This window comes from Eptatretus burgeri, chromosome 3, assembly GCF_056783735.1.
Source record: "Eptatretus burgeri isolate ZD-2024b chromosome 3, Ebu_testis_v1, whole genome shotgun sequence".
NCBI classification, from domain to species: Eukaryota; Metazoa; Chordata; class Myxini; order Myxiniformes; family Myxinidae; genus Eptatretus; species Eptatretus burgeri.
The window spans coordinates 114,596,659-114,621,424 of record NC_140963.1 but is presented as its reverse complement, the minus strand read 5'-3'; the positions used below and the strand labels follow the sequence as shown (position 1 = coordinate 114,621,424).

At 40.2% G+C, this 24,766-nt stretch overlaps 1 protein-coding gene across 7 annotated transcripts in view; it reads left to right on the top strand.

Moving 5' to 3' along the window:
- LOC147030779 (SPRY domain-containing protein 3-like) overlaps positions 1-24,766 on the top strand; it is a 246,085-nt gene that overhangs the window by 162,321 nt on the left and 58,998 nt on the right. For 2 of the 7 annotated variants that reach the window (XM_085875181.1, XM_085875180.1), the window contains exons 7-8: positions 2,113-2,257; positions 2,621-3,130. In XM_085875181.1, coding sequence (XP_085731307.1) covers positions 2,113-2,257; positions 2,621-3,007 — 532 coding nt within the window. In that variant the 3' untranslated portion in view covers positions 3,008-3,130. Of the gene's footprint in view, positions 1-2,112; positions 2,258-2,620; positions 3,155-24,766 lie in introns of those variants that run through there. The other 5 variants (XM_085875186.1, XM_085875185.1, XM_085875184.1 and 2 more) reach the window with 5 other exon arrangements.

Sequence of the window (24,766 nt, the reverse complement as noted above, 5' to 3'; positions counted from 1 at the left end):
CCTTATTCGGCAGCCTTATTGTTAAAAAAAAAATCTTCTTTTTTGAAGTCGCTGAACAGATTGAGGCAAAACTTTACATGTATGACCACCTGTCCATGAGGAGCAAAAGGTTCACACATATGATGTCATTTGTCACATGGTTTGGCAGCCATATTGGATTTACCCGAAAACCAATAAATATCTGCTTCTCCAGAACGGCTGGACAAATTGAGGGGAAACTTCACACAAGTGTTCCCCAAGCCATGCGAGTACACGTGGCACATAGCAAGTACTGCTCATGGGAAATGAGTGTGGTATTTTATGCTGTCATAGGTGCCTTCTTTATGACTTCATAATTGCATATGTAGAACGCTACATCCGATCGGTATAAAAATTTTGAGGCTCATCTCGGGATAAAATGGTCCACCAAATTTTTTGATGATGTCATCGGTCACGTGATTCGGCAGCTTTTTTTTTAACCTTCAAAAATCTTCTTTGAAATGGCTGAAAAGATCGAGGCGAAACGTTATACATATCACCGCCTTTCCATAAGGAACAAAAGGGTCACACATATGATGTCATTGGTCACATCGTTTGGCAGCCATATTGGATTTACCCTAAAACCTATAAAAATACACCACTCAAAAGAAGTCCTGGTGAGGGTTTGCAATCTCTGATTGCTCTTTTTCTTGTTTCAATTGATTTGGGAGATGGTTTGGATATGTATCGCTTTTGGAATGGTACTGTCCATCTTCACCCATACAACAATCCTGGCTTGGTTTGGTTGAGTCCACATTCATGTTCGATTTATTTTCCTAATATAACAAATAATGTTTTATATATTTTTTAATTTTTGGTTGTGTGCTGAAGCTCAGAAACAAAGTAACTTCCTTGCATTGGAATCAGCATCATGGCTTCAGAAGTTATTGAGGTAGGTTGGGCTACAGTTTTACATTATTTTGAGAGGGGAAGAAGCAGAAGAAGAAGTACAAATTGGCGTTTTAGCGATCTCCCGATGTGGTAATTTAGTGTTTTATTCTGGCATCTTTTAAAATCATGGTAGTTCAGAAAATGCTCGAGAATAAAAAGGTATGGCTTTTAAATGCTTATGATTTCACTCTTTCGGAGTTTATAAGCCCATCATTTTGTACACATTTGAAATGGTGGCCATTTTTTCCCCATATTATCCATCAAAATGGAGTACTATGCTACTGCATGATATGTTAGAAATAAAAATTGTCCCAGTACCAATCCCTGAGGCAACCCAGTATTTACACTCTCCCAGCCTGACATCCTACCTTTCCCAGCCACTCTTTTCTTCCTGTCATTAAGCCAGTTTCCACACTAGTTAGCTGCTCTACCAACCACTCTGCAAGCCCTCACCTTCGCTAAACAGCCTTCTGTACCTTATGAAAAGAATTCTGAAAGTTTGTTGTGAAAGTTATTTTTTATTGAGAAGCATATTGATATTGTAGTTTTCGACACTAAAGGATGTATTACATTTTTAACAGAAGATTATAAAAGGGCATTTTTCACCACCTTCGATCGTTCCATGTAGTGTGCACACATTAAGGTGTTCCATCAACTTGTAACATTACTTTTTCTTTTAAACCCTAAAGAAACACCATCCTCTGCTGGAGCATGAACATTCCAGAGGAATTGCGTTAAGTGATGGTAATTATTGTGAAAATGCCTTTCACCATTCATGGTCCATACTCAATCAGCAGAGTCATTTTCACTGTTATCTTTTGTATAGTTTCTGAAATAAGTCACTGAGATTTCACTTCACTTCAGTTTGCCATTGAATTGTGTTAGGCATCGTTTGTTTCTAATCGATAGACAACTTTTTAGAGTACAGTACAGTACTGCAATACTGTAAAGTACATGCAATTTTAGAAACAAACTCCACAAACGGAGTTGGGTTTATTTGCCAATAATTTGATTCATTTGAATCTGTTTTGTTTTTTTTAAACCTTAATTTGAAACGATGTTTTAATCACGTGTTTGCCATCGTCCAGAGTTGGCGGGGAGGGGGGGGCAATGGGAGGTTGGGGAAGTGGGGGAGGGGGGCAGGGGATCTCTATTGGTCATGAAGATGAGGCATTTACTGACAGACTGCTCCTTGGGTCATAGGCTTTCCCGGGGAAGACATTGCAAACGACATTTTGGTCCAAGCTGCCAAGCTGGTGACAGAGTTGGCTGTGGCATCAAGTCTGAGGTGTTTGAGAGGGCTGGACAAAAACTGGCCAATGTCTTCTTCAGCAGGAATGACATGGAGGTGAGTATGATGTGCAGTGCTTTGGTAACCTCGTACTGCTTAGTTAAGTGACACATTTGCCTAATTATGGTGCATTATTACTTTAGCCTTAAAAAAAATTATTTGGCTTTTCTGCCATCTGAAAACGTTCGCCTTCAATGTATTGCACAAAATAGTTGCAAGTGCTAAATGTGTATTCAACTTGTTAGCACAAGTTCAATCACTCGGCAAAATTTCTCCAAAGTGTATAATAACTTATTGATGCCCTCATAAAGCATGCTGTGTGCTTCTCCACACTGTGCAGACAGAAAAATGTTTCTTCTCGGCTGGTAAGAGCTCTTTCAGGGTCTGATAAGCATCTTCCAGTGCGCTGTTTTTTTGCAGCATTTGAAAAATTTGCTAATAAATTCAGCTGCACAGACACGCATTGTCGCCAGCCTTGGCTCAACTGGTTCGTTGGCTCCACCAACTTTGGCGAGCTGCGTTCTGCGTGCCTGGCCCTGGGCGAGGAGGGTTGGGTGGCAAGGCCGTGTGTTGCCATTCCTCAACGGGCCACTGTGGCCATGCCTGGGCACTGACCTAGCAACTCGATATGGCTCTCCACGGTGGCCATGTGTCTACTTCTTTGGAGTACACCTTTGCATCGGGAATTTGGATGGAAATGGAGGTTTTTTTTGGAGTTTTTTTTGCAGTCCTTCTGGCAACTTTGATGGGGTTTTTTTTTTCTTCACCACAGCAGTGAAATGCATACTGACTTTTCATTTACTTTGAATGAACTATACTTGACCCTTCAAAAAACTGTTGCCTGGCTTTAAAAAATCTTTTGGAAGGCATATTTATAACTGAAAGTGCAGAATAAATTGGTCATCAGACCAAACCTTGAATTTATCTTAATGGGCTCGATGCTTAAACCACTAAAAGCTCGTTCTATTTGCTGGCTGTTCCATCATAGCGGGGATGTGGTTTTTGCAATACTTCTTAGTTGAGGTTTTAAGAAAAGTGAGTGAAACGCTGTTCTATGAAAAAAAAACTTTGTAGGTCGAACATCGAGGTGTCGACATTTGTCCTTTTCTTTAGGTTGTCGAGATGATTCCGGAAGAAATTCTGATATTCACTTGGATCAGGATCTTATAGCTAAAGTCTTACTCGGACTGCTTTACTGCTATGAAGCCTTTTAACTTATTGTTAGGGTACTGAAGGAATCCAATTGTTTTTGTTCTGTTTATTTTTTTTCTTCCGCCGCATTTTGCTGGTTTATTCATTTTTAAATTTGTTTTTTCCGCAATCCCTTGAGCGATCGACGTGGAACTTTCAATGTAGGAGCGTCTACCCATGGACAATTTTTTAATAACTGTGATGTCATAAATCATGTGGCATAGCAGCCATGTTGGAAAAAAGGAAACACTTTGGACATCTCTGGAACCTCTCAACAAAAAAAATGAAACTTGGCACAGGTCAGAAGCGCATTATGGGGAATAACATTTGATAATGATGATGTCATCGATGCCTTCATGATGACCGAATTGAATGCGTCAAATGCCTTATCCAATCAAAAAACTTGAGGGTGATCTACAAGGAAATGTGACTCATGAATTAAATTGATGACATCATCGGTGGCAGGGTATGGCAGCCATATTTGTTTGAAAAAAAAATCCCAAAAACCTTGAAAAATCTTCTTAAATGGCTGAACAGATCGATGCAAAACTTTACAGGTATGATCAACAACCCATATTGAACAAAGCTTGATACCTATGATGTCATTGATTACATTGTTTGACAGCCATATTGGATTTTAGTGAAAACCTTTAAAAATCCTCTCCTCTTAAACTGCTGAACTTAATGACGTGAGACTTTAATGTATTCATCGACTACCCTTGGGGATATGTCATTGCAAAAATGTCATCGGTCATGTGGTCTGGCAGCCATATTGGATTGAAGGAAATTCCTTAAAAAAATTATATCTCTGAAACCGGTTAACCCATCGATGAGAAGCTTTACACATCTGATCCAATACCATTGCTGCACATAGCTTGAAAATATTGATGTCATCGGGCAGCCATACTGGAGAGAAAAACGAACCTTATCCGATCAATGCAAAACTTTATACATGTGATCGACTTCTCAGTGTGTGTATGGTTTCAAACTCATGAAGTCATCGGTTATGTGGTCAGGCAGCCATATTAGAGTGAAGAAACAAATCCTTCAAAATTTTCTTCGAAGCCGCTCAACAGATCGATGCGAAACTTCATATATATCATCAACTAACCATGATAAATTAAGTTTGAGATAACTAAAATGTCCTTGGTTGTGTGGTCATCATAGGTTACATGGTTTGGCAGCTATATTGGAATGAAGTTAAAACCTTTAAAAATGCCTTATGTCAAACTACTGAACCAATCATTGCTCACAATGACAGCCTGTGGCTGCTTGGCTGCATAATTTTCTGGGGATGCAGCTGTGCCGATGATGTAATGCCCCATTACCAGTAAGCTGGTACTCATTTTGCCAACCGAGGAAGAATGTCAGGTTGAGTCAACCCACCTGGTGTTATATTAAAGGGGAAAAACTTGAGGTATATCATCGAGTACCCATGACAATAAAAGTTTGATAACTAAAAAAAATCATTGGTTAAGTGGTTTCAGAGAAAATTATTTTAAAAGGTTTTCCTTCAATCCAATATGTCTACCAAACCATGTGACTTTTGATGATACGATCACAGATTTTTCCACATGGGTAGTGGATGATGTATTTCAAGTTTCGTATCAATTGGTGAAGTGGTTCCAGAGAAAAACATGTTTAAAACGTTTTCATCGATCCAATATGGCTGACAAACCATGTAAACTATGATGTCATACTTATCAACTTTATTCCTTGTGGCTCACATTTTTGTAAGCACCCATGTAGAAGTCACTGCTCAGAGTGAAATGTGACTATTCTTGGGATGGACCATCCATGAGAAAAACAGTTTGATAAAAAATTATTTATTAATTTGTATGCAGCCTGTGGCTGCTTGGCTGCATCATTTTCTGGGGATGCAGCTGGGCTGATGATGCAATGCCCCGTTATCAGTAAGCTGGTACTAATTTTGCCGACCTCGGAAGAATGACAGACTGAGTCAACCCACCTGTTGTTAATTCAACGGTGAAAGGGGCTTTAACTCAAGACCCTAAGACCTTAAGCCAGCCACCTTAACCGTTAAGGCAACACCAGGCCTTTGATTAAAAAGAAAATAACAAAATAGAATGGCATCGTCATAACAGCGGGCAGCGTGTGATGACATCATCATTGGCACAGGCGGTGTTCGGTATCTAGCATAATGCTTTCAGTTATAAATGGAACGTCTAGTTGTTATTTTTTTTTAATTGAGTGACTGGAGACCCTTTCCTTGACAAAAGTTTATTTACAGGTACCACCATTTTGGACGAATTGAGGAATTTTAATGATTTGCACATCAGTAAGCAATGTTTGTTCAGCAAGGAACTTTACAGATAATTACCCGATGAGGACTAGGAAGATGGATGTCGACGAAAAGCTGTGGTATGTGACATTAGTTATACTGAATCCGCGCATTAGTTATTTTCATCTAACCGTCATCAGCATCATCATCGGCGTCGTCGTCCTGTTCATTCCCCCCTTCGAATAATTCTTCGGTTGGTGTTTTCAAACTATTCTCACAATTCTGACACTTGCATATATCTGTGCAGGACAAGGTAGAGGAGTGACACGAACACTGTCCTGTTTGCAGTTTGATATTTTACAGGCGCAGTTGACTACCTGCAAGATCATTTCTGGGGCAGGGTCCCGTGTCATCCACAGAATTGACAATTCGTCCCCTGTCATTCGCCAGCCATGGCCAAATGGAGTAGGAGCATTGATCAAGGGGGATAGCGCCCGTCTATGTATGGTGGCTTGATAGTTAGCACGCAGAATATGTTGGTGCAGGGTGTTATTTGTAGGTGGCATAGACTGTTCTCCTGGTGACGAAGCCAAACAAAATACTCTGTATCTTGCGTCATTCACATCCGCTGCTGACTCTTGACCGTAAATAGCGCAAACGAACCTCACCAATGAAGTCACGGTTTCTGCTGCTATATCGAAATCGGACCCCAGCCTCGCACGAAAGTCTCATTTTTCGACATAGCTGAAAAGGTCTTCTTTTTTCCTTTACCATAAAAACAACTTGTCGAGTCGCATCCGGTCAGGATGTGAAATCCAACGAGAGCCTGAGGCAATTCCTCCCCCAAGTTACTTCTGATGCGTCCGATGTCAATCACACGGGCGCGATTTTTCACGCCAGTTGAAAAAAAAACAAATTCGCCTGTATTTGTGCGCCGAGTGCAACAGCGATCACTGCGACGTCAGTATCGGGACTGTGAATGACAATATCACGGTAGCTGGAACCGGCGTGCTTTGCATGGAGCATGAGGTGGGTGTCCGCTTCCTCGTGATCGCACTGCAACTCATCCACTAACTGTACACATACCTCACCTGATGTCGCTTTCAGCACGTGACACTGGTCAGAATGTGTCACATAAATGCTGTAATCGCGCCCTAGGTTAGGCAGACTGGTTGACCGCCAAGTGGTGAAGAGAAAAATCAATCAGTGCTTCTTTATTCTTACCACTGGCGAGAAACTTCTTCCACTGACTTGGGACTTTTTGATCGGGGCCGTACAACAATCTAGTTACACTTAAGTACCTTGGGTACTTCGTCGAGAATGCTTAGCATTTTTGATTGAGATGTCAGGGTATCGATCACACACAAAATCTATCCTAGAGCTGCCAAAACTCACCATTATTTTAATGAGGGCAGCTTGGATATTTTGAGCCAGGTTGAGAAATGTCTCCGGTATACGGACAAGTCCCTGAATCACAGCCATGCCATCGACTATAACAGCAGGGTTGTGAGGCATTGAAAGAGCAAGGACATTGTCTACCCTACGCTCCATCAAATCCATCAACGCGGATTTATTGGTTTTTGCAAGACTACCATCCGCACTGGCAAGGGGAAGCGAGACAGGACTTGGTGAATATGAAAGTACCTCTCGCATGTCGAGTTGCCGAGTCTGACCAATGATCAGCAGTCGTGCGAACAAATTACGATCAGCTTTCAGGGTAATTTCTTTCTTAGATGTTACCCTCGAAGTACTTTTCACTTGTGCAGTGAAAGCTTTGAGCTTCTGAGCCTTGAGGATGGAGTAGAAATCGACAGTGTTCGTCAACAAGCGGGATTCCATAAAACTGCAGAGTAAATGCTCACCGGTTTCATAGGCATTGAGGAAATCATGCTTCACAGTGGGGCTTGCAATGATCCCAGAACTAATGCTTTTCAAGTCAGCTTTTGGATAGAAAGGATCCATCATTGAGGTAATGGTAGACATGAGGTTCTGTATGTGTCTCTCATCCCTTATTGTACGAGCTGTATCCAAATCCTTCCGACGACGTGATTCAGAATGACTACCCGCTAGGGTCTGACATTGTCGGGTTATAGCGGCACGTTCATTCTGTGAAAGGATCCAGCGGTGAACGGCTGCTCTATCAAGGCTGAAGTTGGTGATTCCTGTTGATGTTTTCGAATCACGGTTGACAGTCTGCTCGATAGCCTGGTCGCAAGCTATAGAGGCAAAACCATGTTGGTCTTGTCGTTGGACTGTCCACTGACGACGTTCACGAAGTTCGGCATAGCACTGAGGATGGGTCTCCAGAAGGCCAATCATTTCAACCCAATAAGCCGTCGAATATCGAGAATAATGTACTCGATCGTACAAAAAAAACCATGGCAACATAGATCTGGTTGCAGCGAGATGGAGCTCCCAGTTGGATTTCCGAGGGGCTCGAATGAAAAGGAGCAATAGAGTCACCATCTCTAAGTATGACGTCCAGAAATCGAAGGTGGGATGAAACTTCCTTTGCTCTTCAACAAACTTGTCATACACAGACAGAATGGCAAATCAAAATGATCAAATTTGATTTATCTCATAACAAATAGCTCGGTACGTACCTGCTGTGAGTGTTTCACCTTTCACTAGTTAATCACGCTTTGGCCCATGGACTCGGTAAAGACAATGTGACTTTCTTGCAAATGATGCAAATACATGGGAGGATGTGGCCTTGTGAAGAGATTGGCAATGGCGATCTTGATTGCAGACTCTTCTTTGGTGATGACAGCACACCAGGCTTTTGAACACAAGCATCTACTGCAGATACTTCAGTAGCTCCCTCAAAAGCGTGCAAGCATCGTTTCTTACTCGCAAGCTGTCTCTTTTTATCGGTGAACCGTCTGTAGCACATCGGATGGTAACCAGCACTCAGTGGAATATTGGTGACGCCAATGCCAGCATGGCTGTGATAACGCGACCAGGCGATGTCACCACTTTCCCCGGGTAAATCTAGCCATTTTCCCAAGCACTCGCGATATTCACCCCCATCTAACCTCAGGAAATGGACATACATTCTGTTTTTGTACCGATGACAGATGCAAAACACACCATGAAGGCAACTTCTCCTGGGATTGTGCTCGGGACGTCACTAAGTTCAGGCCGACGTGGAAGCTGCCATGACAGTACACGTAGTATCCGCGTTTACAAAAATACGGCTGCTGATTGGTTGCAGCTGATATTGCTACGCCAGCTGGCCGAATTCTCGGCCAACGTACGCAGTTAATCGCCGATTACACTTTGAAAAATAGTGCGTGTAACTTCTAATTAATGCTCAGACTTGGGCGTTGTTCACATGGAGAACTTTTTACACGTTACAGCAAATATCATTGAGACCAAATTGGGAGTGAAAATAAGTCGCACCCTTTTCACGGGACGAAAGGGAACGATAGCGGCGGACAGCCCACGGCCTATATGTTTCACTGATAAAGAATCACTTGGAAAATTAAAAAATTCTCATTTCCGGATCCGGGTTTGGATCTTCCCGAAAAACGAATCAATTAGTCCTTCTCACACACCAAACCTGCCCACCTAGTTTCATCCGAATCCGTCTATAACTTTTTGAGATATCTTGCTACAGTATATATCGTTTTTGGCCCTATTTCAGTGATGAAGAATCACTGAAAAATTCTAGTATCCTGATCTTCACCAAAATGTAATCATTTCATCCTTGTTGCACACCCAACCTGCCCACCAAGTTTCGTCTGAATCCGTCCACAACTTTTTGAGATATCCTTTTCACAGACAAACAGACAGACAAACAAGCCGGTAGGCAACATGGGTGGTCGCTAGACTAAGGCGAATTTGAAATATGTAGATAAGAGAACACATCAGATGGCATTTTTGCCGTTCATTGTTCCATATGGGAACATGACAAGCAACTGTCCATTCATCATTTGTGTTCGATTCCCTAACCCTACGTTAGGGAATCCCAACGTGAACATTGGGGTGAAAGCATATAGTAATATAATTGCATACTAGTCATACAGTTTTTTACAGAGGTTGATTATAGTGCGCATAAAGGCGCGGAAGCCGTTTTTTGATTTTCGAAATTTTTGGGGGAATTTTTTCAAAAATTTCAAAGTCCCGTTGCTAGGCAATGGTGGCGTCCATAGCAACGGTGCTCAAAAGCATACAACTAGATCCTGGTATGAACCTACCAGTCAAGTTTCATCAAAATCAGTTAACTCCTCTGGCCTCCAGAGCTGTCCATTACATACAAACAGACAGACATACAGACAGATGGAAAACCTGAGACTCAGGGTAGTCTAGCGACCACCCAACAGACGGGTGAAAACATAACCTCCACCCACCTTCGATGGCAGATGTCACAATGAATATTCTGATGTTTTTTTTTCATCATTGTTTAAGTAAGTTAGCTTGGGCTGTGCAAAAATGGTTCTTACTCCAGAAAATGTCTGTCTAAGAGATACTAGAGTGAAGTCGATGGTGTGCAATCACAAATCCCCACACTTCCTCCCTCAAGAAAAGTTGAAAGATGACAAAAGGTTCCACCTGCAATGACCCAATATCAAATTTTTAGTGAAATTTCCTTTTCCATTTTGACCCCTGTAATCTTAATTCCACACCCTCTGGAGCATGAACTGAGGGTCAAATCCAAAAAACCGTTACACATTTCATGCGTCCCCCAATGTTGATATGCAAAGTTTCATGAAAAGAGGTTTTAAAATGTACCCGCAGTTGCATTTTTTAAAAATGTCTTTGACATTTTGACGTGGTGGAGCCAAAATTAATACTGCTCTTGCACTTTCTTGCCATGTGCTGACCATAACTACCAAGTTTGGTGAATTTCTGCACAACTGTTTCGGAGGAGAGAGCATGACAGACCGACACAGACTGATAGATGGAGCCAATAAAAACATCCTCCTATTTTATTTCAAAAAGCATGGAGATAATTAGAAATTTATTATGAGAAATTATTCTGCAAGTAGAGCAGCAGTGAGTTGGTTGATTCTGTCAGACATTTTATTTCTTTATCCCATCGGGACACAGCCAGTTTTCTGCCTAAACCACTACTTGTAACGAGTGCTCATGGACCAATAGGTCTTTGGTGCCTCCTGTGGTCTGAGAAAATGCATGCAATGGTGAAGATACTAGCAAGTTTCATGCGACTGTTTTGTTGGCACAAGCAGAACCTACGTGCCAGAAATCATGCCAGAGGGCATTTTGCACCACTGAAATGTCTACATAATTTTTCAGCAGCAAGCATTACGACACTCGAGTTATGCAGAAGTACTTATTTGCATATTAATCCAGCCTGTGATATTAATTTATTTTTATTTTTCTTATTATGTATATTTTCTTTGTTGTAGTTTCAGCCTTTCATGAAGACCAGTCACCTTTTGCTTTTAAAGATGACTAATATATTACCCAGATGATGATTGTGTCATCCCCCCCCCCACACACACACACACACACACACACAATTAGTTTTACTGTGAGTAAACTCACACATGCAATTCTGACAACTCTTCAACAAAAAAGCCTCAGCCTCCCTCTCACAACTCAGTCCAATCTTTGTTTTCCCCCTCCCCAACCCCAAGTTCTCACCCTTCCTCTCCCAACCCTAATCATTTCATCTATCTTGGCACAGATTTCTATGGACTCCCTCATATCCATTTGATGCATAATTTGGTCACCACTTTACTTTGAGGAAAGATAAGAAAGGCATCAATCCCCTCACCACACTGAAGCCTTCAACCCCCCACCCCCCATTCTCCCCCTCCCACCAACAGTCCTCATCACCCCTTCCCTTCCACACTTCCAAAGTTGTCCCCTCTTTACTCTTACCCTCCTCCCACTCATAAAAGCAAACAGGCATTCTCACGTCAAAACAGTGGCATATCTAACGTTTTCTGCTCCCCTATCATGATACTACTGACTTCACAGAAACCCGTCTCTCAGTTGCTTGTTCAACTCAGAATTTGAGAAAATAGTCGGAAATACTGTAATAGCAAACCTGTAAAACCTCCGCAGTAAAAGCGCTGTTTGAAAGAATAGGTAATTCTAAAGGGTTCCAAAGAGTAATTCTCAAGGGTAATTCTATAGGGTTCCTAAATTGGGGGCCGTAGTATTAAAATTGTGGGTGGAGTTAGGCAAACTGTCAAACCAATGGGTGGAACTCGCATGCATACTCAGACACACAAACACACACACGGTTTATTTTATAGTAGAGATAAACAATTAGTTGGGTGATTGTTTTCTTTTTAATTTATTTTGATGAAGCATGCAAGTCGATGATTATTGCTTGTGTTATTCCTTATTGATATCATTGTACTTATTGTTTGTCTCATGATGACTTTGTGTGTTATTTCTATAAAAATGAATAATCGGAGGGAGGGAGTGGGAGGGGTGGGGTCGGTGGGGGTCAGGGGGAGGTGGTTGGAGATTGATACCTAAAAAATAATCCTATTGCATTTTATTATTATTTGTTATTCTTTATTTTTTGTATACCTTGTTGAGGCTCGTATGAGAGCTAACATACAACGCACAGCGAGGGGGGCATGAGACAAGAGGGGCGGGAATGGGAACGACAAAACGGTGAGGAACAGAGACATTAGATCTGTGGAAGGGAGAGGGATGGGGGTGGGGAATATGGGGAATACAAGATTGACATTACAGGGACTTTCAGGAAGGAAAGCAGGGAATTTGAAGGAGGTGGGTTTGGGGTGGATTAACGGGGGTAGGAAAGATCAAGAATTTGGATGAGGAAAGATAAGAGGTGGTGGTGAACAGCTGTTTTTTTACCACACCATAAGTTTTTACCATAAGATATTTGAGGTCCACACTGTTAATGAAGAGGGAGGGGAGGAGGCTTTGGGTGCAGGGGATGGGATGGGAAGGGGAGGGGGGGACAAGGGAGGAGGGGGTGAGGTAAGGAGAGTTATTGATCGAGTGTGGGGATTGCAGAGTAGCTAGGGGAGGGGCCGGATGAAGAGGAGAAAAGGCTCTGTGGTGCTGGGGGGGAGGGGGGAAAGAGAGGGGCAGAAGGCTGTGAATGGTGAATTTGGATCGGAAAATGCAGAGGGTGGAAACAGATTACGTAGTTACAGGGGAAGCACTTGGCTATGGGAGGTGTATGGGACATTTTCACAAAAGCGGGTCAGGTAACGGTAAAGACTGTCCGAGAATTTTTATCAAGCATATATTGCCCATTCAGTGCAGAGGCCTTATGGTGATCCTGCGTTGCTGACATCATTTGAAAAATTTTCTAGGCCTTATAAGGGGTTCAAGCACTATTTCGAGAATATCAAAGAAAGTTGATTTTTGAGTTTGTTCTTTACCGTTACCTGACCCGCTTTTGTGAAAATGTCACCTATAGTCAAAAGTGAATTTATTTATTTATTTATTTTAAATAAGGATTGTGTAACATTCGGAAAATGGAAGGTTGAAGTAAAGTCGTGGAGGTGTGTGGTGAATTTGGAACGGTAAACGCAGAGTGAAGTTGCTGGGTCGATGAAAAGTATCAGGAAGAGTAGAGAGGCAGGTGGTGACAGGAGGTGTATGGCGAGAAAGGATACAAGGAAGATTATTTTTTGATGGATTTTTGAAGAATTAAATAGGAAAGATTTGGGAATGGAAGGTTGAAGGAAGAAACCTAGAAGGTGATGATGATGAGAGTGGGTCAGATCAAGTTGAATAAAGATGGTGTGCCAGCAAAAGGAGGAAGAATAAGAAGAAGAAGAGAATGAAGAAGAAGGTTCGGTACTCGTTGGTATGCAGGGAGAAAGGTAGCTTTCTTTCTTTCTTTTTTCTTTTGAATTTAAGACAAGAAACAGTGTTTAGTTGGACAGAATTGCGGGGGGGGGGAATAGGAATTGAAGGTAATCGGGAGAGAATACAAATATAAATGATCGTACACCTGGAGGGGAAGGATGGGTAGGCCTCAAGGAACCCAGTAAGACAAGGTTGATGAAAACTCACAACATAGCACGATTTTTGAAACAAAACTGAACTAGGAACACACAGTAACATGTAGGTGAGAAAATAAACAGTGAAAACATGAAATTTTATGACTGGAAACTTTACTTTGAGAAAGTCGGCAGAGACCCCTGAGAGAAACCTGCCGTTGCTGCAAACCCAGAACTGGAAGACCAGCATTGCAAAAGTGTCCCAACAAACGTCCGATGTCGATGTCATACTGATTTCATGAAAAAAATAGTGTTTCTATAACCCCATATCCTTCTTTGGGACATTGATATGCCCACAACGAGCGAAGAACGTTTCCATTGCCGAAAATGTACCCGGGCAGTCAACACAGTACTCATTACAGGCTGCTTCTGATACAGTCATCACTCGTGGAACGTATTTGGAATTTTATTGGGGTGCCGACATGATTGCATAATCCTTTTGAATGGTATTGTGAGTTATTCAGTGGTGTCAACTGAATGTAAAAAGGTTGGCCAACTTTCTTAAAATCTCTTCTAAAGGATTGCATTCTCATTAATGCAACTGCCTGCCTGTGATGCACCAATATTTCAATTTATATTCGGGCTCGTAATTTATCTCAGACTAGACTGCTCAAAGGTGAGTGCACTCCCTCTGAGCTGTCCTCATACATCACAGGCAATTATTTTTACCCTGCACTCTCAAAATGAAAAGCGGAGTTAAGTGATTGGTTTAGTTTGTCAGTTTATCTGTCTATCGACATCAGTTTATGATCAAGGAAGTACTTCATTTCAATTGAATGTTGTATTTTGAACATGAACCTGCAGTTTAGCAGTAATTTAGTTCTGAATTTGACAAACTATACGGAATCTCATCACAATTGCGCATCCGCAGAGGAGTGAAGAATTAATTTTATTCTGTCTGTCTGGCAGTCAAACCAAATTTAAATCATTCCAAACATGAAACGTATTGTTTTTAAGGACATCATAAAGGACATGAACAGGCATGAATCATTAATGTAATGTGTTCAATAAGGTGGTGTGAAAGACACTGCATCAATGATGGTAAACCTCCGAATTTCTTTTTTCTCTGACCTTTAAAATCTTTATTTTATTTAAATTTAATTATATACTTGAACACGAGAACACAAATCGTCTTTTTTGGCACTTTCAATATCCTTCCATTTCGCACTACTTGGACAAAATATTATGGCATTTTCCGTCATCACAACCAGCCGCTCATCGACCTTGCCCTTGTCCTTGTTTCTCAATTTATTTTAGCAATCCAAACATTTATATATTGAGCAACAAACAGCTCATCATTTATACTGTATTTTGTGCCTTGAAGCCATTGATCATAATTTTTTTTTGTTTGTAACAATGGCTTGTATTACTCTTTAGCTTTATATGTAAAGACTTTAAAGATGTGGTGAAAGTGCTACAATAACTTAAGAGGAAGAGCAGATACATGAATGAAATAATTTGAACTGAATACTTTTTCCGCATTCTGGAGTAATGCAAGGCACTGTGGTTAAAAATGAAATGTCTGGAGTCAAGCGATTCAAGGTCATAACAGGATTTTCAAATTTTTTTGTATTTCTTCACAAGTAAGAAAAAAAAAATTCCACTCGACATGTTCATATTCCAATTGTTCTGTATGCCGTGCAGTATTAATATCATGAGATATTTTGGCCAATTGGCACGTAATAAACAAAATATCCAGATCATCTCACCTTCACTTGTGGCTCTGCAGTGGGTCATTAGACGTAATGTAAGCTGGCCATATATAATTGTCTGTTGGTCAATGCATGAATATCTGGCCATAGTTTTTTTTCTTAACATGGTGAGCAAATTGATTTACCTTTTTTTTTTTAGTAATCCACTGAGTTGGGAAGCTCTTCCAAACTCGTTGTTAGCTAACTTTATATGCTGGGAGAACAAAGGGAAATGAGGCGCTGTGGGAAAAAGAGAGAGGGATGAAAAGGGAATGTCAGGATGGTAGAAGTGCCAGGGAGCATAGCTGAGTTATAGAAGCGAGACGTGCCATGCATCGTGACCATGACACTGATCACTTGCTGGAATGAATTGTGGTGAAAAGTGAGGATCTTTTTAAACTCAAAGTTTTATGAAAAGGAAAGATGGATAAAGGGAGGGGCAAGGATAGCGATAAGAGTGGGAGTGTTAGAGAACGATAAAAATAAAAGTTGGAGTGGAGTAGGCACAGAAGCAGAAGGAGGAAAAGACCAAGTTATTTTAATGTTGTTTTGTGCCAAAAAAAAAACCACAGGAGATGGACATGGGAGAGGAACAATTAAGAGTGGGTTGGAAGAAAAAAAAAAAAACAAGGGGGTAAAATGAATTTGAAGGGAAACTAGTTAGTAGTTCGGCAGAGCAAGCGTTACCATCTGCTGGACTTACTGTTATGTTGCGACAGGATAAGTAAGCCAACAACACGAACAGACAAAAGAGATGCTCAACAGAGTTAGTCTAGGGAAATTAAGGAATGACCCAGAACAAATTGCAGTAGTAATAATTCCATTGTTAATCAACTCAGAAATATGTCTGAAATAACATCTCAAAAGTATACTCGAATTGAAGTATGGGAACATTGTCTAATTTGCATAAATCCAAAATGGCCACCACAAAACCTAAAATTTCCCTCTTCTATTCATTTTTGCTGTGACAATTGATCTTGTTGATGTTTTGATGCATGAAAATCATGTAAATTGTTGAGGATCAGCTTCTATGGTACATTGTGCCATCTATAATTTAATTGTAGCCAATACTGCTGAGAGTAGTCACATGCACGATCTGCAGCAGATGCCACCTGACAACAGGGGCGCTGCTGGGGGCCCCACTGCTGCTTAATACCCAGATGAGTTATCTTGGAACTATTGGTCAGATAATGTCAGGTTCAGGGCTTCATGAGTTACTGGAAACTGTTTATGCCAGTAATGCTGTGATTCACATTCTCAGTGGCAAGACAATTGCCAGGGCTGTTCATGGGCATCTTCTTGTTGGTGCTGCACTTCACATTCTCCTCATATTGAAGGTATTTGGAGCTGAGTTACCAAACACAGCAGGTGCCATAGAGGATATAGATTCAAATCATTCACCAAATGATGAATCATTCACTGTCGCTGATGATTCCAATAACAAGACATCTGAAGGAGACCAACCTATACCAGATATCCTCAATGATACCCAGAAACTATATGATGACCTGATTAGTGGAACAGTCACTCTAGAAGATGTAGAGAAATCATCTGCATTTGAACAGATCGAGAATCATCTGGATTTGGCTTATAAAGATTTGAAACAATCGCATACATCAAAGACATTGCTCCAATACCTATAAATGGTTTCTATCCTTCAAGCATTCATCCAGGCAGAATGCACAGGCAATCGGATGATGCATTTGACTGTGATGTGAAGAATGTTGCCCTTCCTAGCAGCTTCACCACACCAAAGTGGATGCTGACTTGCTGATTGTTCAGAATGCCATTGTTTCTGCCCACCAGTCTTCGACAAGGCCTTCAATCCTGGTTGCTGATGACAGATATCTTCATTCTGCTGTGATGGCATATATAACCATCAACTCGAGATGGATATTTCAGACCAGAACTTTGTTAAGGTACAAAAACAACTCCAAGATGCTGGAATATGGTGCGAACAGTACTTAGTCTACAGGTATGCAATAACACTCTGTTTGTGCACGCTATCCTGGAATATGACATGACATCTTCTTTGGCAAGAAGATAGGTCTGAAGTTGACGAGCACGAATAAGGTCTTCTTTGAGCAAGCTACAGGTGTTCTCAAAACAGAACAGCACAAGGGCAGAGGTCATTGGCACAGGAGATAAGGCATTCGTTAAAATCTACAAAGGTCTCCCTGGAGATGCATTGAACTTCCTCAGGAACTTTCCCAGAAGGTAGACAGTAGTATATCACTTGTGCAACCTGAAGTGCTCCCACCCTCATCAGCTGCTGCAGCATATCACAGCTTACGTGTACCTGAAAATTCAGAAGTGTATGGGTAAAGCCACTGAGATGTCACCAGAAGATTGGGGTTGGTACAAACAAGGTGATAAGTTCCTGCCGGTGCTCAGTAGCAGCTCTTTCATCATTGCTTGAAGTAGTCGGATGCAACTGCAAATCTGGGTGTAGTACCAGACAGTGTACATGTTATAACAATGGACTGCACTGTTCTACAAGTTATGGACACTGCCGAGGACTGTGTACAAACATGTCACTGTTAGAAGATGAGGATGACGCTGATGAGTGAAACATTACAAGCAACCTAGATTACAATAAACAGACATTTTACACATTACAGACATCAATAATTCACTGTAAAATTGATTGACTCATAAATAATTATTAATAGAAATAAAATAAAATAAAATAAAAAACGACGGGGTTTCGGAACCGATGCTGAGAGTGCTTTTGCGAAAGCACTTTATGCCAAGTTCTGCTGCGGAACGCCTCATATATGTCATTGTTGCTTATTATCCCCTCATAACTACTGTAAGCACTCAAAACACCATCGAACATGAACTGTTCAATGTAGAATAACATCACGTGCTGGAACATGATACATTTGATCATATCGGCAGCCATCTTAGATTTAGGCAAATTAGACTATGTTCCCACACTTGCATTCGAGTATACTTTTGACATGTTATTTCAGACATATTTCTGGGTTGAATAATATTGGAATCATGACTATTGCAATTTGTTTTGGGTTGACCCCTTTTCTTGCTAATTTCCCATCTAAGTAGGATATTCAAGACAACAGTCAAGGAGAGAAATTATGTACAGTGTTTTTATTTGAGCGGAATTTCTCGGAAGATACAAAGTCCACCATCGCTCAGCAACCTAGAACTGGCAATTGGCAATTTCATTTCAACTTTGTGATCGTCAAGCAGAAAGATCCTTACTGTAAACAATATTTGTTAGAAATATGAGCTGTTATGAGTAACTTGAAACCTATAGAGTTGAGTGATGACTATAATATAAGGTGCCATCACTTGTAGACTTGCAAGTATCTGGGGCTAGGAAATGAAAGCAAAGCTTAGCTACAATTGTCTGAATTTTTTTTGAATTGCACTTACTTTTACCTTTTATTCTTTTGTTGGAAAAACTGTTAAAACTCCATATTTTTATAGCATTCGTTTCCAGGAAGTCACAATTGAAAAACAAAGTAAATTCTCACAGTGCTCACAATGATTGGAGAAGAAAATATTGATTTGGTAGATTCTAATGCTTTCTGTCTTGCACGGGAACCACAACTAGTACTTTTTGTCACTCAAACCTAAAAAAGCTTCTCCGTATACCTTCATCATTTATACAGCTGACTGCACACCAATAGGGCTTGATGTACAGCAATGATGAGATACTTATTTGAGAAATGGCTTGTACATATGGTTCAGATGTTTTGCTAGAATGGTGTTTCAGCTAATGTAAATGGATTGTCGAGGAGGGAGGTTAAAAATATATACCTATCCCAAAGCTGATTTAAGTTTGGCCATGTCGTTAAAAAAAAATCCGTGATTTGTCAATAATCGCAGCATCGTCTTTTGTATACACAATCAAGGCTCATGGAAGAGTGAGAACACAGAACGGAATAAAAAGAACACAGTGCAAGGTGTGGAAACACACCAACAACAGGGTAGAAAGACACTTGGAGGAAGAATTTGCAAGTGTAAGAATGAGAGTAAGGAGAGGCGGAATATGACACCAGCTGGATACAAGCTTTGACAAAGCAAGAATGGGTCTGAATGAAGAGGAAGGGAAAACTGGGTGATGAAGCAGCAGTGAAACAAAAAACGGAAAGGAAGGTGGAAAGAAAGACAAGAAAATTCTCACCTGGAAAGGAAGTATCAGCTTTGGGAAGGTTAGTGAGGGTATAAAAAGATAATGGGTATGGATGGGGAATAATCTAAGGAGGTGAACAGCTATCTTGAAGCCCTGAATGAAGAATGAGATTGAACAGACCAAGGAGGTTGGTTCTGCAGGTGAGAGAAAAGAGGAATAAATGAGTGGAGGTGAGTCTGAATTATGAGAGTTTCATCAGAAGTGACTTGCTCGCAGACAGTATGTGTCCTTGAGAAACCCTGGGAGAGGGGGGTTCAGAGAATATAATTGGCAGAGAGGGTTCAATCGTAGAATGGAGGTGGTAGAAGACAAAGCTCACCGATGTTTCTGCATTGTGGGAGTAACAGGCTCAGAGATTTAGCTTCATCGTGAGAGATTTCAATGATTTTGATGGCATTGGTCTCTACGACATCAAGATGTGAAAGCTGAGACAGGGGGCGCAAACCCAACGGAAAACACTATTACATCGAGACATGGATGAATGAAGGTCTTGTAAGGTGTTAGAAGTTCGAATTTGCCATGGAAAGACTTGCCATGCCAGAGGATGTCCAGTTAATTGCTAGCTTTGGATGCCAACTTGGATATATGGTTTGCCCAAAAGATTGTGGCTGATGTTGAGGCCCAAATATTTGAGGGACTGAACTTCTTCAAAAGGTTTGTTAAGGAAGTACATGGGATGGTTTGCCAGACAGTCCTTTCTGAGAGTGAGAGTGTGAGATTTCATTGTTTAAATGCAGTGGCCTGCAAAAGTATTCACCCCCTCCCAATAATGCCACATTTAGATGAATTACGAATTATGTAGAAATTTTTCCAAATGAACTTTTTTTTATTCATAACTGAAGAGATAAAACTAAAGCCTGTATCTGACTGGGCTGCGACAGCTCGCGACAAAATGCGAACGGGATTCTTCAAAATGTCTCAATGTTCGCGAAGGTTCTCAATTTCCTCGCGTGAGTCACAGGACGTCGCTCTGGTGTCGCTTGAATTTTGAACATGTTCAAAAAATTTGTGCGACAAATTTTCTCTCAAAATAGTCGCAGAGTCGTCGCGGATGTCTTGAACCGGTCTCGAACCCTTCTCAATTTAGTTTCCGTGAGTCAGAAGGTGCGACAAATGTGATACAACTTTGTGAGGGATTGGCGACCTATGAAACTAAATTCTGACTGATTGGAGAAAAAAATGATAATCTGTCCTGGGACCCCTGAGAGTTTCGTAATTATATCGCAATTTGATCTCAATGATGTGAGACATACGCAAATGTGAGATATTCGTGAGACATACGCAAAAATAAATTCAGTGTGATTCCAAGTGAAAATTATCGCTATTTTATCGCAATTTTGTGTCTCCAACTAATCGCGAGCTGTCGCAGCCCAGTGAGATACAGGCTTAAACGCTGTTAGAGTTGAAGGTGTTTACATGTCAGGAATACCTGCAAAAAACATGTACAAATCAAAATTCACTGGTTGCAAAAGTATTCACCCCTTAGGTCAGTACTTGGTGGAAGCACCTTTTACAGCAATGGCTGCTATGAGTTTTTTTGGGGAGGTCTCTGCTAGCTTTGTACAGTGAGAAGGTGAAATCTTTTCCCATTCTTCACGTAAAAATTGCTCTAGTTCCACCAAGTTTGATGAGGAATGTCAATGGACTGCATTATTCAAGTCTTGCCATAAATGTTCAATTGGGTTTAAGTCATTACTGTTTGGCAGGACCACTCAACAACATTTATTTTCCCTGCTGATGAAAAGCAGTCCCATAACATGATACTATCACCACCATGCTCAATGGTAAGTCTAGTGTTGACTGGGTGATGTGCAGTGTTAGGCTTGTACCAGACGTAACGCATTAAATTTCAACCAAAAATTAATTTTTTTTTTGTCTTATTTGACCACAAAACGTTTCTCCATATGCCTGCAGTATCATCAAAAATGCTTTTTACAAACTCCATATGAGCTTTTCAATGTGTCTTTTTCAGTAATGGCTTCTTTCTTGCCACCTGTCCATAGAGGCCAGCTTTGTGAAGGGAACAGGATACAGTATTGTTTATTAATGAAAACTGATCTCCATCTCAGACATAGAACCTTGCAGATCTTTCAAAGTCATTGTTGGATTTAGAGTGACATCTCAAACCAGTTTCCTGCTTACCTGGCTGCTATAGGCGGGGGCCAGTGGGACCGACCTTGCACCCCCCCTGCGCCAATTTTTCACTGATACCACAGTGTTCATATACATCCCAAGTATCAGAAAAACGATGCTCCCAGAAAAATAATTCATTTGCACTTTGCTTTATTAAGCTGTTTCCATGGCAACAATCAAAAATAGACGAATCTCACAAAGATCGGCAAAATGTCAATATCTCTGTCAAATATAAACATAAAATCACAAAATTGGTGTCAAGTTCAAGCTTATAGATTTATGTATTAAAATATATTTTGATTATGCTAATTAGCTCATTTGCATATTTATTAAATTTGACTTAAAGACAATAATTCCCACAAAAATGCAAGAATTTCCATTTTCTTTCCTTGTAATGACCACATATGTCAGTTTTTTTTTTGTCAAAAAAACATTACTTAAGTGTTGCCAGATACAAGCCAGGTTGGCAAAAATATATTAAAATTTTTGAATTTTTTAAAGTAGGCTAATTGGCATAAAATACAAAGCACAATGAATCGTTCGAAAATCATACAAATCAGATTAATCAATAGAATTAATTACCTGGGCCTGATATAATACATAACTGCGACTTATGATGTCTGTTGGTGTTTAAGGGAAACATAACTATTTTCTGTTTGAGTAAAAGTATTGGAAATAATTTTAAATGCATTTATATGCTAATTAGGATCCGCCATTATGGAAATTCTCATTTTCGTAAATATCTCAACTTCTGGTACATGGAAATTTGTAAATGAGGAATCTACACATATGTTTGGAGGATCAAGGAATAAAGTGAACACATTTCCTTTGTTGTCAGAGAAGTAGAATAATGTTTGGATAGCTTAATTACATGCAAAAATCATAGAACAATGAATTTCCTATACATATTTATTCCCTATGAACAGAATGCACGGAACGATGTGTCCTCCGTTTTGAGTTTCACGTAAGCATCATGACTACATATTTTGATAACATTGGGCCTTGAAGTTAAATCAAATATTTAAAAATGCAGTGGTATTTAAATAAGGTGAGTGGATGTCATTATATCATAATGTATCTCTACCAGAGGCTGGAAATAGTGACCATCCTGTAGGCACAAAAGTTAAACTGATGTGTAATTAGTTGCGGCTAAAAGAGAGCATATACAGCAAAAATGTATTCATATGGTTCATCTGAGTGCAATAATTGAAGATCTCACACTTTGAATGCATTCGGATATAAAAACATGAATATAATATTTACTGTATCCCCTTTCTTCCAGAGTTACCAGATGTTTGAAAGCCTACTAGCCACACACTAGATCTGACATGGTTTATCTTCACATTGTTCGTCTGCATGTGCACTCTACTATGAAGTAGATTGATACAATGGCAAAAACGATGAATAGATGATCTGCAATCTGTTGGAGTCTTTGCAAACTTCGTAGCGCACATCTGAGTTTGACAATCTCGACCAGTTGATAATCATGCTGTTTCGATTAATTATCAGTCATATAAAGAAGAAGTGTCCTTAGTTCACAGATTCTGAGCCTGATGTTTGCTTGCTATGTCCTTCATTGGCCATCATACTATTCAATGTCCGAGTCCACACAATCTTCACATTCGCATGGCTCGTCATCATCCTCATCATCACTGTCTTCTTCCAGTGCCTCCTGCAGTGAACCAATCGACTTCTTGGGTAGAATATTGCCTGATATCCACAGTGGCTCCATAACACCATCTGTGTATGTCCAGCCATGTTCCTGCATGTCATCTGGTGTATTGGGATCTGCGATATGAGAACGCTTCCAAACAGCTGCTTGATAATTAGCTCTTCGGATGTGCTGCTCGAAGCACTTTCTACATGGAGGTAGTTTCCCAAGGTCAATGTTGCAGCCTGCGTCCAGAGGCTTGTCCCCATACTTCTCCCTTATCATGAGCACCCTTACTTCATACACTTCCTGAAATTGACTCTTGCCATACATGATGACGCAAGTGAACTGTTCCAACTTAAGCATCAAATCTGACAAATAGGTGAATCCATCACTCTTTGCTCCCTCACAATGCAGGATACATATGTCTCTTTTTTGCACTAACATCAGTCTGTTCCTGCTTTATCTTCTGAGGTTTCATCTCCATGCAACGAATTGGGCCATCAACGCACTATGTCTGCAAGAAACAAATCAAATTGGTTATTCAATGTATTGTTGTATATGACAATAAGAATTATACAATCACAACTAGAAGGAGCAATGTCAAGCTGTAGATTATGATATCACAGCTTCCATACCTACACCTCCATGCTATAGAGCCATACAACTTCACATTTGCATCGACGGAAGCAAAGAGTGACAACACACAGACATGCACGCAAAAAAGCGATAACAATATGATCCTTCTTACTGGTGATAGGGGATTATAATTAACATATCATCCATAAAGACTATTCAACATCTCTGACAACAAAGGAAATATGTTCACTATATTCATTGACCCTCCAAACATAGGTGTAGACTCCTCATTTATAAATGTCAATGTACTGGAAGGTGAGATATTTACAAAAATGTAAATTTCCATAATGGCGGAACCTAATTAGCATATCAATGCATTTACAACTATTTTCACTACTTTTACCCAAACAGGAGAGAGTTATGTGTCCTTTAAACACCACAACCATCATTAGTTGCAGTTATGTATTATATCAGGCCCAGGTTATTAGTTTAAATGATTAATTTGATTTAACATGATTTTTGAACGATTTATTGTGCTTTGTATTTTATGCTAATTAATCTACTTTAAAAATTCAGAAATTATAAAAAAAATATTTCGCCAACCTGGCTTGTATCTGGCAACTGACATGTGTGGTAATTGCAAGGAAAGAAAATGGAAATTCTTGCATTTTTGTGGGAATTATTGTCTTTAAGTCAAATTTAATTAATATGCAAATGAGCTAATTAGCATAAACAAAATATATTTTAATACATAAATGTATAAACTTTAATTTGACACCAATTTTGTAATTTTATGTTTATATTTGACAGAGATATTGACATTTTGCCGATCTTTGTGAGATTCGTCTATTTTTGATTGGTTGCCATGGAAACAGCTTAGTAAAGCAAAGTGCAAATGAGTTATTTTTCTGGGAACATCTTTTTTCTGATACTTGGGATATATATGA